We start from the raw sequence: 16,998 nt of genomic DNA on the forward strand, positions 1-16,998 counted from the left end.
AGGAATTCTATTCTTATCTTGTACATCAGGCAGTTCCATATTAGTGTGCAAAAGCTTATAAAAAAAAAAAGCCTGCTACTGCTGATTTTAAAAGCAATAGCAGTATCTGATTTAAGTGGTCCTTAAAAATTTTTACTTGTACTTATCTATGCTTATGACTTGCTGGCTAAAAGAACACAGCTGTTACCCTTTTTTTAGTTTCCAATTCCTGAATAAGGTATGCACTCCAAAGGAAGATTGTGGGGCAAATGACTCTTCTAGAGCAGCTAAAGTGCTGCTCTTCTAGAACCTGCTTCAGAAAAGCCCTTTACCTGGTGGTTGGAGTACAGTGGTCATAGTAATCTCATCTTACTTTAATTACTTGTGGATACACAGTGGTTTTGAATAATATGTTCAAGTAACATTTACTTGACTTTCAAGAAAATCTAGCTATTTTTCCTACTACCTTAGTGTTCATAAGCAGTTTTTTCTAGCCTATTCTCAAGTCTTAACATAATTTCAAAGTTAAATTTCTAGGTAACTTAAACCTTTGAGTCAAAATACTTTGTAAAGTTGATTATTTCTATAACTTGAACCTTGAAAATGCTTTGTGATACTCAATACTGATAAGTAACTGAGAGGACTTGCAGGGGGAAAGAATAAAAAAGTAGACCTTGTATTTGGGCTTGGTTACTTAGGTTTTACATCGCCCCCTCCAAGCGATTTGGTCATTGAGTGTTTCAGAGTAGTGCTACAGAAGGAACCTGTCCCTCAGGAAAGGTGAGATGTTTCTTGTAAGCTGTGCCCAGGTTGCCTCCTGTTGGAAGGTGAACATACAGGCACGGTATTCCCGTTTCCCTTAAAGTCAAATGCCTGTGTATAGTTAAGGTTTTCCATCTAATCTAGCAAGTACAGATTGTGCGTTCTGCTAAATGCTGTATTCATTTTATATAGCACCTCATCTGTGTTTTTAATGACACCTTTGACTTACAGGTAGGTTTCTGTATTGCACTAGCACATGATGTGCAAGTTCTTCTCTCAAGTATTTATCAAAAAGTTACTTTCAGGTGTGTTTGAGCTCTGAGGTGGTCTACGTGCATTAGTCCTTTAGTGATAAACTTAGACAAATCTTCACTTCTTGTATCAACTACAAGCACTTTCAGTTAAATTGTAATAAAACTTTACTTCTAGATTGTGTGGGGAGTATTCTTCATCATCGTGGCACTGCTTTTCACTGTCTCTCTGTTCTTGTCGAAGTAAGTACATTTCAGCATTTTTCTTAACCACTTAAACTGCATAGTTTCTGCTCTAACATCAAAACCAGGGTTGCTTGCTTGAAGAGTCAGACCATTTCTTTTCTAGGCTAAATTTCTGTAACTAGAGCTGCATTTCTCTTTGTAATAGTATATATTGAGACTGAACAAAATGTGCTAAAGCAGATTCAAAAAAGGACATGGTTCAGCTTGATTGACTGCTGAAAACACTTCTCATTCAGTGGAGAAGTTAAGCATATATGGTAAGGAAGTTTAATTCAGACTACAAAAGTATTCTGATTGCTTCAATGAATCTTAATGCATGTCTTCCTGGGCTGGGTAACGGGTGCTTGAGTTCTTGCAGTAAATGACACGTATGATCCATTATGATGTGCATTACGTTGTAAATTGTTTCATGGTGGTGAAAGCAATATAACCAGCTGCAGATCTGGTGGATTTCAATGAAGGTTGACACTAACCAGAGGTCTCAAATGTAGGCATTTTTTTTAAGTTTTCAGACTGGGCAAATAAGCTCTATGACCCAAACTAAGGAAAACTTAATTTCTGCATCTCCTTGGCATTTCAATATAGCTTTTCATAGGACAAGTGCAATGAGTATGGTAAAACAAAGCGTGTGTCTATATGGATATGAAAAAGCTGTCAGTCTCTGGGCTTATTTCAGCTTTTGTTGAGCTGCCCTTTTAAATTAAACTGAAGAGAAAGCTCTGGGTGAACCATAGTACTTACCCGGTTTTTTTTCTTAATTTACTGCAGTTTGGACAAAGCTCTGCATTCGGCTGGCTTCGACTCTGGATTTATAATTTTAGGAACTAATCTGACTAATCCATTGAATATGCTGCTACCTGTTCTTCAAACAGTAAGTGAAAAAAAATAAATAAAAAATTGATGTTACATATGTGTAAGGATGCTCCTCTCTCTTCTGGCAAGCTGTCAAAAGGCAAACTATAATTTTCCCCAAGTAATTCATTAAACCAAAATTGTCTAGATGTATGTTCTGTAAAAGCAAGGCAACTTCCTTGTTAATAATTTTTTAGTTATTAGATACTGATATGAAAATCTCAGGTGGATGGAAGCCAGTTGCTGGAGGAAGGTGGTGCTTGAAAGTAACTTTACTCTGATGAGAACATAGTGGCAATGGAGAATGATGCCACTTGTGGTTGTCATGCACACAAAAAAAGCAACTTTCTCCCATGCCCTGTCTACATTCTAGTTGTTTGTGTACTTGATAGTTTATCCTCCTTAAGTGAATTCTCTTTTTCAGTTTTTAATATGTTTATTGCACTTTGAAAAATACTACACTGCAGTTCTGTGCGTTACAGTAATGTGTTAGTCTGAAACAAACCCTACATAAGAACAAATGTCTTAACTTCAGTAGGTTGGAAGAAAAGGAGGCTGCATATGAATTTGGCAATCAGTCATGGCTAAGCTAAGAAAAAGAAATGCCTTAATGTAAGGTAGTGCTTTACGCTCCCCCAGCTGAGTTCTTTCCATATTCGTGGTATAGTGGGTTGGCACAATGCATTGCTTCCCCATGGTTCTAAAACTGTTGAACACCGAAGCTTGCAGTTAACAGAAGAATAGTGTTCATCGGCAGTATTATCTCAAGCTGTTATTAATGTGAATATAAAAATCAAGTTTTATATGCAAATATGTTCAGAAATACTCACAAATAGAATGCCTATATAGTCCTAAAATGATTGTTGCCACTCTGGATTTTTTTTTTTAAATGTGCTCTCAGAAAGGAATTAAGTTTTTCTTGGCCTAAAAATGTGTAACACTTCAAAATTAAGGCAAGCTTTAAATTAAGAAAAATGCTCAGTTGCTTTCCCAAACTAATTGTATATGCTTTATTAGCAGCAAGCTGTATTAGTTGTATTTGGAGCCAGCTATGTTAAACCTTTAAATGGAAGGACTCTTACTACCTCAGATGTTCTAAGTGGAAACTACTTACTGAGCTTTAAGTGGGGGAAGAGCTTGTTTTCTAATTTGAATGTTATCTTGTCTTTTTAACTGGTTGTGTTCTTGTTTTAGGTTTTTCCACTTGATTATGTTCTTATTACAACTATTGTTATGTACTTTATCTTCACTTCAATGGCAGGGATTCGAAATATGGGTATATGGTTCTTCTGGATAAGGGTAAATATGACTTAAAAGTTCAGTTTATAATACTCAGTAAGATATTTGATGAACCTGTGATACTCAGTATATTTAATAAATAGTTATATAAATAATTAAAATTAATAATTAGTTGAATAATTATTTACTGCATCATGAATACTGGATGTTGCAAAGAGCATTGTCTGTATGTCTGAGTGTTAGAAGCCTATTGTACAATTTTCACTGCTTTTGAAAGGTGTTCCATTTTGCTAAGTTATCAGACCAAAACTGATGGTTTACTTCAAATAATACAGCCAGCTGACTTGTGTTTGATCAGTGGCACTTTGGCTTCTGACTTCACTAAGTTAAAGCCATGTGTTTCTGATATGGTGGAAGTATTAGTGAATTTTATAGTCAAAATCTGAAACGTGCATGCAGTCAGTATGCTTGACTTGCCTTTTAGGTGGCAAGCAAGTTTATTTAGCTTGATAAGAGATAAAAAAGTACAGTGATTATATGGCATATCTAAATGATGCAAATAATGTTATTTGCATTTGAAAAAGCAGCTTTGTATCCAGCAGTATGCCATTCATGCCTGTGATGCTGGGTTAAATATTTCCCTGCTTCTGTGCCTACTTTCCCTTTAATACTGTCACCTTTTCATGTGGTGACACCCCCAAATTGTCAGTAGTGACCCTGAGTCCTTGCAGTGAGTTGTGAGATTGGCTGGTTTTTCTGGTCTTCTGTCATTTACCCCTCAGCTGTCAGCTTCTTTATCCTAATATGGTATTCCAGCTGAGCCTTTGGGGATTTCAGAGTAGAGTGGTATTGATAGGATAACAGTGAGCCATTATATAGTTCCCTGCAGAGTAAAGTGGGAAAAAATGCCATCATATGCTGTGCAAGTCTTCTCAGAGCCTGGGAATACTCTTTCATAACTCCCTCCTCTGTTTCTGGATCTCACAGAGGTATAGTGATAGGTGCTACCTCACCTTGACCAAAGGACACACTCTTCTTTGATAAACTAAGGCACAGTTTGTTATCAGCAATAGCAAACACCATTTAAATCATGCTGCTAACTGCTGGTTTATAAATGTTGTAGGTCATTAATACAAACAACAATTAATTTGGTTCAATAGCTGTGCTTTGAAATTCAGGTAAATACACCTGAAAACCTGCTTTGACTCATTGGAATCAAGTTGCCAGAGGATAACAGCTTCCCACTTCTGTCAGGAGAATTAAAGCTGTTACTTGAATTAAATTACTTGAATTAAATGTCTTCAGAAAAAAAACAATTTCATTATGCTAATATTTGTATGTTTTCTGGTTTTTAGCTTTATAAAATCAGGCGAGGAAAAACTCAACCTCAAGCACTCCTGTTTCTCTGTATGATACTTCTGTTGATAGTTCTTCATACCAGTTACATGATCTACAGTCTTGCCCCCCAATATGTAATGTATGGAAGCCAAAAATACCTGGTACAGGTGAGATGTAATACTTCTTTTTTTAAAAAAATCTTACCTTCTATATGGAAGATGTACTGTTTACAGTGACTTTTAAAGCCAGGCCCGTTGTCAGTTTTGGAGACTCTTGCAGCCAGCTTTTTTAACTCCTAGTAGGTCTCTTAATGATACACGAGCCAGAAACTGGTTGTTCTACAGATAAGATAACATAATCCCTATATGATCTTCAGGCGATGTAAAACTTTAAATATTGCTTTACTGCTTTTTGTAAGACAGCTGCTAGCTTCCACTGGGCTTTGTACTGGTATACTCAGGTTGCTGAGTAACTGCGTTGAGGATTAGTTTTAGTGTGTAAGGCTGGCTGTAGACCGAAAGCACTATTATTGTTCTGCAGTTGTTTATGTGCGTATTTTTTAGAAGTTACAAAAGCGACTTGGTACAGTAGAGACTAATCAGAATGAAGCTGAGTAGGTGCTGATTAATCACACTTAAGACATTTTGGACTCTCCAACTTAATGAAACTCATTGCAGTTCTTGTTCTAGAAAAAGGTACAGAATAAAAAAGTTAACATTAGTCTCTGCTTTTGTTATGGCACCTGTGTGTACTTCAAGGTTTTGGTTTTTTTAAAGTCTTTCACCTTCTGTACCTGAAGGCTTTAGTTCTTGTATTTCATCTTAGTTTGAGTGGAGGCCCGCATATTTATGGAAAAGTTCAAAGTTACATCTTGAGGGGGTTTATGGACAGCTGTTTATCAAGATCTGGTATCCTGCAGAGGTAGGTGTTGTTAGATCTAATATCGTAAATGCAGATGACGGAGTCATGAACTGGTTACTCATATTCAGGCACAAGGAGATCCAGATCTCTTGATGTGCTGTTTAGGGTTTAAGTAGAAGTTTCACCAAGACAAAACAATTGAGCCAGAGTGGTTGAGAGGAGGGCTTTAAATGAGACTGAAGTAACTGGGTGTTGCTTTGAGCATTTGGAATACTTCTGTTAATTTTGCAGAAGGCTGCACTTCTGGGAGGAGAACACAGAATCACATGGGTTTGGAAGGGACCTCTGGATATCATCTAGTCCAACCCCCCTGCCAAAGCAGGTCCACCTAGAGCAGGTTGCACAGGAACATATCTTGCTTTACACACACCGCTTTACAATCACCCACCAACCTTCTTCAGCTGAAAATATTCAGAAAATGTGTAACTTAGCACTAGAAATTCTTTCAGTATAAACAGAGTAGATGTAGAATACTTTGAGCAAAAGGATTACAGGGAGAAATTGAAGTTGAAGTAGTGTTGAACATGCTAGAGAAGAGGAACCTGATCACCTTAAATATGCTGAGTGGATGTAGTAGAATTACAGTATCACAGAACGGTAGGGGTTGGAAGGGACCTCTGGTCCTCTGCCAAAGTAGGGTCACCTAGAGCAGACTGGACAGGAATGCATCCAGGTGGGTTTTGAATCCCTTCAGAGAAGGAGACTCCACACCCTCTCTGGGCAGCCTCTGTCACCCTCAAAGAAGTTTTTCCTCATGTTGAGAGTTGAATTTTCCTCATTTCCTGTGCTCCAGTTTGTGCCTGTTGACCCTTGTCCTGTCTGTGGGCACCACTGAGAAGAGTCTGAGGCCCTGTGTAGGGCTTTGGTCAACTTGCATAGTTCTGAGGAACTCTTGGTTTCATCTTTTAATAAGACAGCCTTTGTAACATCTGCTAAATAGCCCTGTCTCTCTCTATAGCCTTTCACACAGGTGAAGAGTTCTGTCTACATCCAGGCCTTCTCAGCTTTGTAGCAAAACCATAACTTTGCCCATACTTGAAGTGTCCTTACTACTTCTGTTCAATGAGGCCAAGTTTTTTTTTCCACTTGTGTGAAAGAAGGACCACTGTTTGCTGATGTTTGTGTAGTGGACCTGTAAGACTTGACTGGCCCAGGGAGAATTGAGGCCAGCGTGTGCCATAAGTGACACTGATACTTTCCCTGATTGAGGGCTGGAGCAGCAGCAGTCACTTTCCTTCCTCAGCCTTCACGCAGGTAATTTGGAGGAGTGGAGCTAAGCTGCAGGACACTGAGTGTCTCCATGGTCATCGGCACAAATCCAGAAGTGTCCCTTTGATGGCCAAGTGTGTAAATAGATCTTTTAAATTCTTGATCCTGAACATAAACAGGAATAAAGGATTTAAGTGTAACAGGCTGTAACCTAACCCTTTATATCATAGCTTGCTATTTTCCTAAGCATCAAAAATGTTTCAGCTTTTGAAGCACACACACTGGGGTACTGTGCTTAGTTTTGTCTTCTGCTTGTCCTTGAGGCATCCTGCTTTCAGCTTTGGACTGGATGTGATAACTGGAACACTAGAGTTTTACTCTGACAACACTCATAATAATGTCTGAGGCTTGAGTGCTCTGTTGTGTAATAAGTAAATTTTTCTGAGGAATTGTTCTGTAGGCACATCTCTGCTGTCACTTCTGCAGCTCTTCCACATCCAGTCACTTTCTCCATGCCCTGTGGGGCAAAAGGAGCTCTACCTCAAGTGTATGTGTGCTAATACAAAAACGCTGAGAGCACAGCATTAAGGGCAAAGTTCTCATACCTTCTCTGGGAAATCAGCACAACTTGTGTGCCTCTTACATGACTGAATACTAATACACGCAGCAGGGGAAAGAAAGGAAGAGTTAGAATTTTGCATGCAGGTGCAGGTCTGCAGTCTCACTGGGATCAGAGATGGGGTGACATAGCTCACACAACTGGAGTGCTGCCGTGGCTGTGTGTGCGCTCTGTAAAAGGGACAGGCTGGGATGGCCAAGAGGGAGAGCTCACCTTTATGTGAGGGAGCAGTGGGAATGTCTGGAGTTTTGCCTTGAGATGGAAGAGCCAGCTCAATGCTTCTGGGTTAGGATCAGAGAGCAGAGCAGCGTGGATCATTAGTCTGCTACAGGCTGCCTGATCAGGAGGAAGTAGCAGAAGATCCCTTAAGACACCCTAAGTAACTTCATGTTCAGTCTCTGGTCTTTGTAGGAAGCTTGAGCCACCCAGATACCTGCTGGAAAATCAACATAGTTGAGCAGAAGCAATCCAGGAGGTTTCTGGAGCACGCTGCTGCCAGCTTCCTGACACAGGCAATTGAGGAGCTGTGGTAAGAGAGGTCTTGGAGCTGGTGTGAAAAGAGGGAAGAAATGATTAAGGGCCGTATTGGCTGCAGTGAGTGCAAGATGGTGAAAGTTCAGGATCCTAAGAAGAGAGAACAGGGCAAATAGTATGTTCACAACCCAGGACTCAGCAGATTTTGGCCTCTTCAGGGACCCTCTTGGAAGAGTTCTAGCATGTAGAAACCAATTCTATGCTGGCAAACATGTGACTTATTTTTTTTCTTTACTCTAATTTCTTTCACTGGATGAAGTAATACTGAACTCTTGCTGAGTCTTACCGTAAATTTTGGTAGTTTTTAGTTAATCCTTTAATATAATAACTTCTGATCTAGCTCTTTTATGTGTGAGTTAGCTTTGTGTAAGACTACTTTTGCTTTGTTTAATACTTGTGTGGTTTGCTTTGTGTGGTACTACTTACATATTAAAGAATCTTAAATCTGAATGTTAGAAATTCTAGCTATGTAAAAATGAAAATGGTCTTCAACTGATAGAGTTAATGAGATTACCTTCCTCTTAGTATGGCAAATGTGGTTCCAATTTTTATTAGGAAGGGGTTAATACCATGAAATGGTTGACTTTATATCTCTGTTTGGAATATGGGTTTCACTTTTTTCACATCTGCTATGTGAAAAAGTAGAAAATTTTCAGTGGACCTTTACAAGGTTTTACCTTGTGTAGGAGAGAAGAAAGGATTGCTAGAGAAAGAAAGGCTGGGTTTATGACTTTAAGGTACACCTCAGTGCCTCCAGCTTGTGGAAAGCATTTAGAGTTGAATCCAGATATGTCAGAAGTCTTAAATTTCAGGAGTGTTCATGGAGAAAAGGTAATATCAGACCTGGAAAAAAGCATAGATATTATCAACAGAAACCCTCAGGTCTAGCTGTTGTTGCATGTTGTATTTTAAATTCCTACTATTTTAAAATCAAAGTGAATAAAGGAGGCCAAAATTTTGAAATGGCAAGATTCTGATTGTTCTGTGCTTTTTGTATGCCCCTGTATACTTGTACGATGCATAGTACTGTTCTTCTGAAAGAAACCCTCTGAGGAGTGTTAGCTCTGATGGTGACAGCTAGCTGAAATACCTCCTGGAGCCGGACCATTGCTAAGTGTACACTGAATAGTTGAAATTTCACGTCTTCTGTTCTTATCCTGTTGTTTCTGTCTACTCATTGTCCTCTTACTTTTGGTTCCACTTTAGTTTGATTCCTGTGCCTTATCATACTTCTTTTGGATCAGCTTCTTCTAAGGCAGCAGTGGTCTTCATGCTTCCATGAGTTTGCATGAAACAAAGTGAACTGTTGATACAAACTGCTGCTTTTTAGGTTAGACACTTGGTTGTTTTTCTTGAATGTTCAGAGTGCAAGCTGAATTTACTTAATATTCATCAACTTTCATAATGAAGCTGTCAGAGAAACACTTAGTTTTATGTGCTAGCTTGTACTGATTTCTGGTAGGTTTTAAGGGACATATTTCCTTCAGCCTGAAGGAGGAAAGGTGTTGACCCTTACTGATTTCTTTAGAGGACTCCCTGCTTAGGAAATCACGAGAGTGAAAGTAAGTACAGTAGAGATGGAAACCTTTGAAGTGAGTTAGTGTATGAAGAAATGGATGTAGTACAAATTATTTGTATTTGACTCTGAAATTATTCACTGATTATTTAAAAGTGTGATACATAAAGAGTTCATGTAGTCTCTGAAAGGATGGCTTTTCCAAAAATTTGAGACATTTAAACAGGTATATTTGGGTTTCCAGTAGTTCACTTCAGCATAATTTGTCTTCATCCACTCCAACTATCTAAGTACATTGGATACTGTCATCTGGCTTCTAGACCACAAGTGTATTCGGTATCATTATGCAGGCATGACACTTCTATGGTGTCTTCATCCCAAAGTTGAATTCCAAATTCATTTTATGCACAAAGGTTTAATTTCAGAGATGAAGTTTTCTTCTTTCGTGAGTCTTCAAAAAGAACACAAACTCTTAATTTTTTTCTAAATGAAAGCATATTTAGAAATGTTCATGTTGTACCACTTATAGCTTACTCTGGATATACCATACAAAAACAACCCTAAGCCTTTTGAATATTGTAAGAGATTTGTCAAAGCCTTTTTTATAAAATTAATAATTTATTACAAGATGTGTTTTGTTTCAGGGACTATCATTGTGTATGGAAGAACATTGCTGGTAGACTAGTGTACTAATTTTCCGTATTTATAACGCAGAGTAATAAGACAATTGATGGCCAGCCGAGTAATGTGACAACATTTGTATCTAAAGACTGTGATGCAGATGCCCCTGAAGGTAAGATAAATTAATTTCTTGTTTCCTGTGCTATATGTGCATGCTCAACTGTAACAAACAGCTCAGTCTTTTCATGGCTTTGATTTGCTTTGATATAATATGAAACTTTGATATATAGCGATGTCCAGAAAGCATCTTCCTTACAGTTTATTTAATTCATTTGAAGAAATAACTATTTCTAGTAGAAAGCACGTGTAACAATGCATTGCAGTTAACCTTGAAATCTCCCATTTGCTTTAATGTGTATGTAGAAGACCTTAAATATAAACCCTAGCTGGTGAATAGTTTAGCATCTGAAGTGTCGCTTCAGTGTATATGTTTATCATACAAACATGCAAAGACATATTTTACTAAATTTCGCAATGTACTCAGGAAAACTAAGATCTGAACTTCTCAGTGCAACTTTACAGGTAAGAGTTCTGCAATTCTGCAACAATACCAATGGAAGTTGATATCTTAGGCTATTTTCCTGAGATCCTCTTAATTTGTCATTCCCCATAACACCCAGCGTAACTCTTGCTCATCTGTGTTACTGACCATCCCTTTTTGACCAGTTACTTTGTCAGAAGATGTATTTTGGCTATTCTGTAGCTATGAGTAGCGGCTAACAAGATGGATAATTGTGGGGCTCTCCTTCGACTTTCCATCTCTGCAGGCCTTAATTTTTTTGAGAGAATGTAACATTTTATGTAGTCTTCATTCCTCTGTGAAACTTGACTAAAGCTAGGAATGAGTTTTAGCCTGGTTTCATTAAAAAAAACCAAACAAGCTAATTGAATCATGCTGAATTTGTTTTTTAGTGTTGTCTTTCCCTTTCCTTTCCCTCTGCATATAAACAATTTTTGCACAGTTTGAATTGCACCAGCCACTGCAATGCTGAGACTGCTATTTAAGGTCGCCATTAACTTTATTGATGGCTTTGGTCTCTTGTTTAAAAAATTGATCTCAATAAAGGATTTATGGCCTTCAGAGTGGTCCAGATTTTCTCAGGCTGAAGCTTTCAATTGTTCTCACTCTAGCAAACTTGCAGCTTCTCTGTATAAAGAGGAGTTGAATTATGTATGCATTTATATACTTACAAAAAGGCTTGACAGCATTTGCTAATTGATGAAAATAATAGTTGTCCTATGTTCTCATCTTATTATCAGTGTTCTGTAACTGAATTCTGACTGTGCTTCTACAAGATGTTATCAGCTCCTCAAGCTTTCTTCCTACTTGCGTTATTGGGAAAGATAATTTTAAACAATTATTGGACTAGTGGAAATAACTGGACCATTAGTTCTTTGTTCTCAGTCTGTCAAGCTGTGGTCCCTTTTGCAAGGTTCCTTTGTATTTAAACTCATCTTCAAATTTTGTATGCAGGTGTTAGCCTTATTCCTGATGGTTCATATCATTTCCCAAGGGGGGGTGGATTTTTCTCCTGTCTCCCCCATACTTCACATAAATCATTCATCCACCTTTACTTTTGATGGCTACTTTTAGACTTCATGCAGTTTTAAGTATTTTGATATTTTGACAAATATAATTGTTCGATTCATATTTAAGCTGTCATATTTTTGTGATTGAAAATAGGAACTCTTCTGTGGCAGACTTCAGAAGAGCAAAATCTGTCATCTTTCAAAATGATATCACTTTGAGCATGTTGTATGGATCTTTGTTTCTTATAAACAGCTTCTTGGCTAATACTCGCTGTGAGAACACCACTCACTGGCATCGATAAGCTCATTAGTCTTGACTTTTCTGGGAGAGATTCAGGTGGTCTGATTTGCTCAGACTTTGTTGATTAATTGTAGGAACTGGGCTTGGACTGAAACTTCCTAAATTCCACCTATTCTTGATATATTTTGAGTACTTTGAATACTTTGCATCATTTTTTTATATAATGTGCTTTAATTGATGGAAACAATATAGCTGATGTTTAAAACTGGTGTTCTGATGCGCTGAACACAAGAGTTGGCCTGTGTAAATGATGTCTTTGGTTTGCAATCATTAAAATGTGGTGTTGTGCTGGGTGTCTTTGAGTCACGTTCCCCTTTCTTAATAGGGAAGAGGTGGAGAAGGTATTGATGTGCTGTCCTGTGCTAGCCTAGTGTAAGTGGAAGATGGATGGATATTTCTTAAATGTGAACCTTAATGTGTTCTAAAGGCTATAGGGGAGTTCTGTTAACTACAGATATGGTCAAGCCATTAAAATGTTTTTATAAATGAAATAAGTTTGTTTTGTAATGCTCAACTTCCTAAAAAAAAGAAGTTGCATCAGCGAAAACACTATTCACTGTTTCAGCCGTTCAGTTTTAGAAAGCAGAAATACAATGCTTGGCTTAGAATACCTGCCATTTTTAATACCTGATAATGAAAACTAATGAAAATAACTACTGTAGATGCTACTCTTATGCTCTGTGATAAGATCAAATATGTTGACAAGTGAAAATTTCAAGGGTAGGAACTAGATCTCTAAATACAACTTTTATTGTTTTTAACAATACTAGACACAGCAAAAATAGATGCACCTAACTTCAAGTGAAGGTAAAGGTTGGCCAAGCACTTGTAGTTTTTATTGACTGCTTTGGTATTAGGGTTTTATCTTATGTAAGCCACTGAACTGGAACAAAATACAAATAGTGATTTGTCTTCTCAGCACTTCTATTTTGTTTCATTTAAACTGAATTAATTCTAGCAAGTGTTTTTCCTTAAATGTAAGGCAAACTATGACCTTTTAATGGCTGTGTTGATAGAGCAGATTGCTATAAGCTCATCTGTCTTATTCAATACTCGGATGTTGTAGATATGATCTCTACTTACTGTAAGTACATATTTATTTTTTCTTTCTAAGATGGTAGAAGAGACCTGATATGATCTTGTTGTAGCAACTAATTATTTCAAAAACTTCAATACTATTAAAACTTCAGGTATAGTTGGTAGTGTCTTCTATGTGTGTTCCAAACCAGTATTTGGCGTGGTGAAAAAGACAGTTACACTTTGTAGAGAAACGTAAGGCAACATTATAAAAACCACACTCTTAAGTATTTATGGTTAAATATATAATTTGTGTGTTTTTAGCATTGTATTGTCTGCTTTCATACAGCAAAACTTGTCTCTCTTGACTCCTGGTATGCATGAGTTGAATCTGCTTTATACCATAAAGGCCATAATAGCATGTCTACATGAAATAGAGCAGAAGCCAAAAAGTAATCACAGAATCATACGGGGAAGGGACCTCTGGAGATCCTCTAGTCCAACCCCCTGCCAAAGCAGGTCCACCTAGAGTAGGTTGCACAGGAGCGTGTCCAGGTGGGTTCTGAATGTCTCCAGAGAAGGAGACCTTCCGGTGCAGTGTAGAGCAGGCTACATCTTGTAACTCAAAAGTACCTTTCCTTAGTTACGTTTAAACATCTTGCACAAAAGGCTTGCATTCTTGTTAACATAAAATTTTTAAAGCTTTTAAAGTAGTCTTTTGGAGTAGTAAATTTAATATCTTTGTTATAGGCAGAAAAAGCATTAGTTTTCAGTGTTTGATACAGTTGGGCAAAGACCTCATTTGATCATTGTTTGCAAGGACTAATGCAAGCTGAGCTGTTGGGTCCACTGTTCAGTTGAGTGCAAGGTCAGGCAAAGGAGTTCAATGATGTGGTTAAGACCTGCAGCAGGACCAATGCATTGAAAACTTGGTGTAGGTTTAGCTAAAGAGGTTAATGAGATTTAATGTGAGCAATGACTCACTGCAAGCTTGTGCATAAGACTTCTCCCAACCTTACTTATAAGATCTAATAAATACTATCTGCCTCTTTCTGGATCAGAAAACCATAACATTAAATCTGTAGCATGCTGTGAATCTCCCAGGATTCTCTCATTTCCTTAACTGGGGAAATGAGCCTTACCTGAGGATCGCTAAATGCTGGGTGCAGTCTGTCTTCTGGGCCTTTTATGTAGACTTGCGTTGACTCTAACTGCATGTTAAGTGGGAAAGAAAAAAGTTATTTCCATATCCAGGGCTTTGAACTGAGCAGGAATTACTGTGCTAATTAGATCTGTGCTGCCTCGTATGACTCTCTTGTCAGCTGGAGGTCAACAAGTGCAATACCTCAGGCTTTACTTTCATCTGAATGAAGACTAGATATAGACATCACTCAAGCTGGAAAGAAATCCCAAATATGAGTGCCCAAACAGGAGCATATTTTTTGTTTCTCCTTCAGAGAAATCCAGGAGGGGTAGAAAGTGAAAGCAGAAACAAGTTGCTCAGAACTTTCAATATTAGTAATTTTGCATTAAGTATCTTATGACCCTGGATTACCACTTCCAAATGGTTGTTTTAAATGTATTAATTTGCAAAGTTATAAAATGCTTCACAAAAAACCTAAATGAGGATTTTTGGGGAAGAATTTATCCATTTTCCTGTTACTTTACTGAATGATCTTACTAGTACTTTACCCTGAATATCTACTTACACCTAATGCTACTGAAGTCCTCTCTGATCACGAGAACTCAATATAAATAGGCACAGTGGTGCATGTTTGAGTGCAGAAGGCCCTGTTTGGCAGCTCTAAATAGTACGAGGAGCTAAGAGTGCTGTGGATCTTTTCCTACAGTACGTTGTGAATGTGCAGTTGTAAAAACATCGATTCCTATGCTTTTTTTCTGCATCACCCCAGCACTGGGGACAGATATGAGCTGCTCTGAACTACCCCCTTCTCCCTCCCAGAGATTGTAATTGGGGAGGGAAGAGGTTGCATTTACTAAATACTCCAAAATGTTAAATGGAATTTAGCAGTACAGCAATTGCATACTCTTTTCTTGGATCAACATCCTGTTTCTATTGCCTTTTGGATTTAAGCCCAACAGGAAAGTGAAATGCTCTGATGTTATCAATACTTCAGAATATCAGTTGAAGCTGCTTACAAAGAATGGAGGGGTATACACCTATTCTTAAAAGGAAGCCACGAACCCAGTGTAAGAACCCCTTTGAGTAAGGAATCTACCAACACTCTGTCTACAAAATTATTCTTTTAATGAAGGCAGTTCTCTTACCGAAAGAAGGCATTATATTTGGCCTCTCTGTAAGCAGCAATGCCACCAAATCTTTTCATCACTGAGAAACATTCATTACAAAATGTACTGGAAATGTTTTCAATGAAATGTTGAGAGCTGCTTCTGCTGGTGTAATCAAATAATCTTTTTATCTTGGTACAGACAGCTGATGAATTCCCTGTGTGACATGCTCAAGAACAGCCATGCAGAAAACTTAAACAGCAACCTGCAGCTACAGCTGGTAAAGCTCACATACAGATGTTTCCTGGCCATCTGCTAATGTGACTTGCCCAATAGAATTAGAAAAGATCAATTCACGAAGATGGTCTTTTTCACTGCCTAAAATGTGTCCTGCAGCTGGGTTGGATGAAAGGATTTGCTCAGTCTGATGTCAGTCTGAACTGTGAGAGAAACCGGACTGGATTACAGTCCAATGTATCCTGAATTATGTGTCTGAAGGAGGCAGAAGATGGGAAAGAATGGGAAGGAAGCTATTGTTTTCAGAGCACCATTAATGAGAAAATCACTAATTCACATCCAACTTACTTAAAAGAATTTGGCATTGAGTCTTTTGACTTCTTAACGGTAGTCATAATTGTTGTTGTTCTCCTGAGAATAAGCAAGGCATTCCAGCACTAAAAGGTGCCCTACTTTGTCAAATGCTTCTTTGAATGTTAGCTGGCTATAAATACTTCTGTCTAAAGGCAGAATATGAAGTACTCTGTGTAAGGATATTAAGAGATCGAGATCAGTCTGTTAAAATTTTTTTTTTCCTCCCCATCCTCCAAATCATTTTCTATGTAACACAATCTCGGGATGGTCAAAACAACGAATGCTTCTCACGCAGGACAGACTTCCTTCTTTAAGTGGTCAGCTGAAGACAGTATGAGGCAAGTAGAAAGGCCGTGACAAAAATGGGGTTAATGCAGGAGGTCAAGTGGTGTAATGTAGTTTCAAGGAGAAGTCTGTTCTGGTGTAAGTTTACGCTTGTACCAAGCTGATACTGGAAAATGTGGTAGGTAGCTAATGGTAAGTGTTTTGATTAGAATGAAAATGGTAGGTTATGCTCTCCATTGACTGCTTGCTTTCTGGAATCTTGCATCCATGTTTGTTTCTAGGGTATTGCCTTGAAAGTTTATGAATAGCTATTGTCTTTATTGTGAGAACTGTTTGCCTTTAGTTACTTAAAACCAAGATGTTTAAGGGAGACTCAGAAAACACCTCTTGCAGAAGTTCAAATTTGAAGTCAGCGATTTAAAGGCAAGAAATAGCAATTCTATGGCTTGTGTTCAAACCCATCTGACCAGTGTTTGTACTTAATGTAAGTTGTACGTAGTGCTTCAAGAGGTGTCTAGTTTAAACAGAGACACAGAGAACATTTTCCCTCTGTAGGTTGACCTAGTGCTTTATTGTTTCCCTGTAGAAAAAAGACGTTATCTCTGTTTGGAATTAACGTGGCTTCAGCTTTTAGTCATCAGTTAATGCTGTATCTTTTCACTATACGTTTGACCTTGTAGCATTAGTATTTTCTTCACTTGAAGGTATTTAATAAACCTTAAAATTAAGTCATCCTTTAAACTTATAAAAATGAGATTAACAGGTTTAGCTCTTTGAATCTCATTAAATGGTTTTCCTCTAGTCTGTTAATACATGCAAGTCTTGGCACCCTCACAGATTCTCTGCAACTGAACTAAACCAGAAATCTTATAGTTGG

At 37.9% G+C, this 16,998-nt stretch overlaps 1 protein-coding gene across 1 annotated transcript in view; it reads left to right on the forward strand.

Moving 5' to 3' along the window:
* Positions 1–16,998, forward strand: part of LMBRD1 (LMBR1 domain containing 1) — a 78,159-nt gene that overhangs the window by 52,875 nt on the left and 8,286 nt on the right. The window contains exons 10-14 of the mRNA XM_074153492.1: positions 1,171–1,235; positions 2,007–2,109; positions 3,285–3,389; positions 4,685–4,834; positions 10,181–10,259. Of these exons, the coding sequence (XP_074009593.1) occupies positions 1,171–1,235; positions 2,007–2,109; positions 3,285–3,389; positions 4,685–4,834; positions 10,181–10,259 (502 nt within the window). The remainder of the gene's footprint in view (positions 1–1,170; positions 1,236–2,006; positions 2,110–3,284; positions 3,390–4,684; positions 4,835–10,180; positions 10,260–16,998) is intronic.

This window comes from Numenius arquata, chromosome 9 (genome assembly GCF_964106895.1).
Source record: "Numenius arquata chromosome 9, bNumArq3.hap1.1, whole genome shotgun sequence".
Classification (NCBI taxonomy): domain Eukaryota; kingdom Metazoa; phylum Chordata; class Aves; order Charadriiformes; family Scolopacidae; genus Numenius; species Numenius arquata.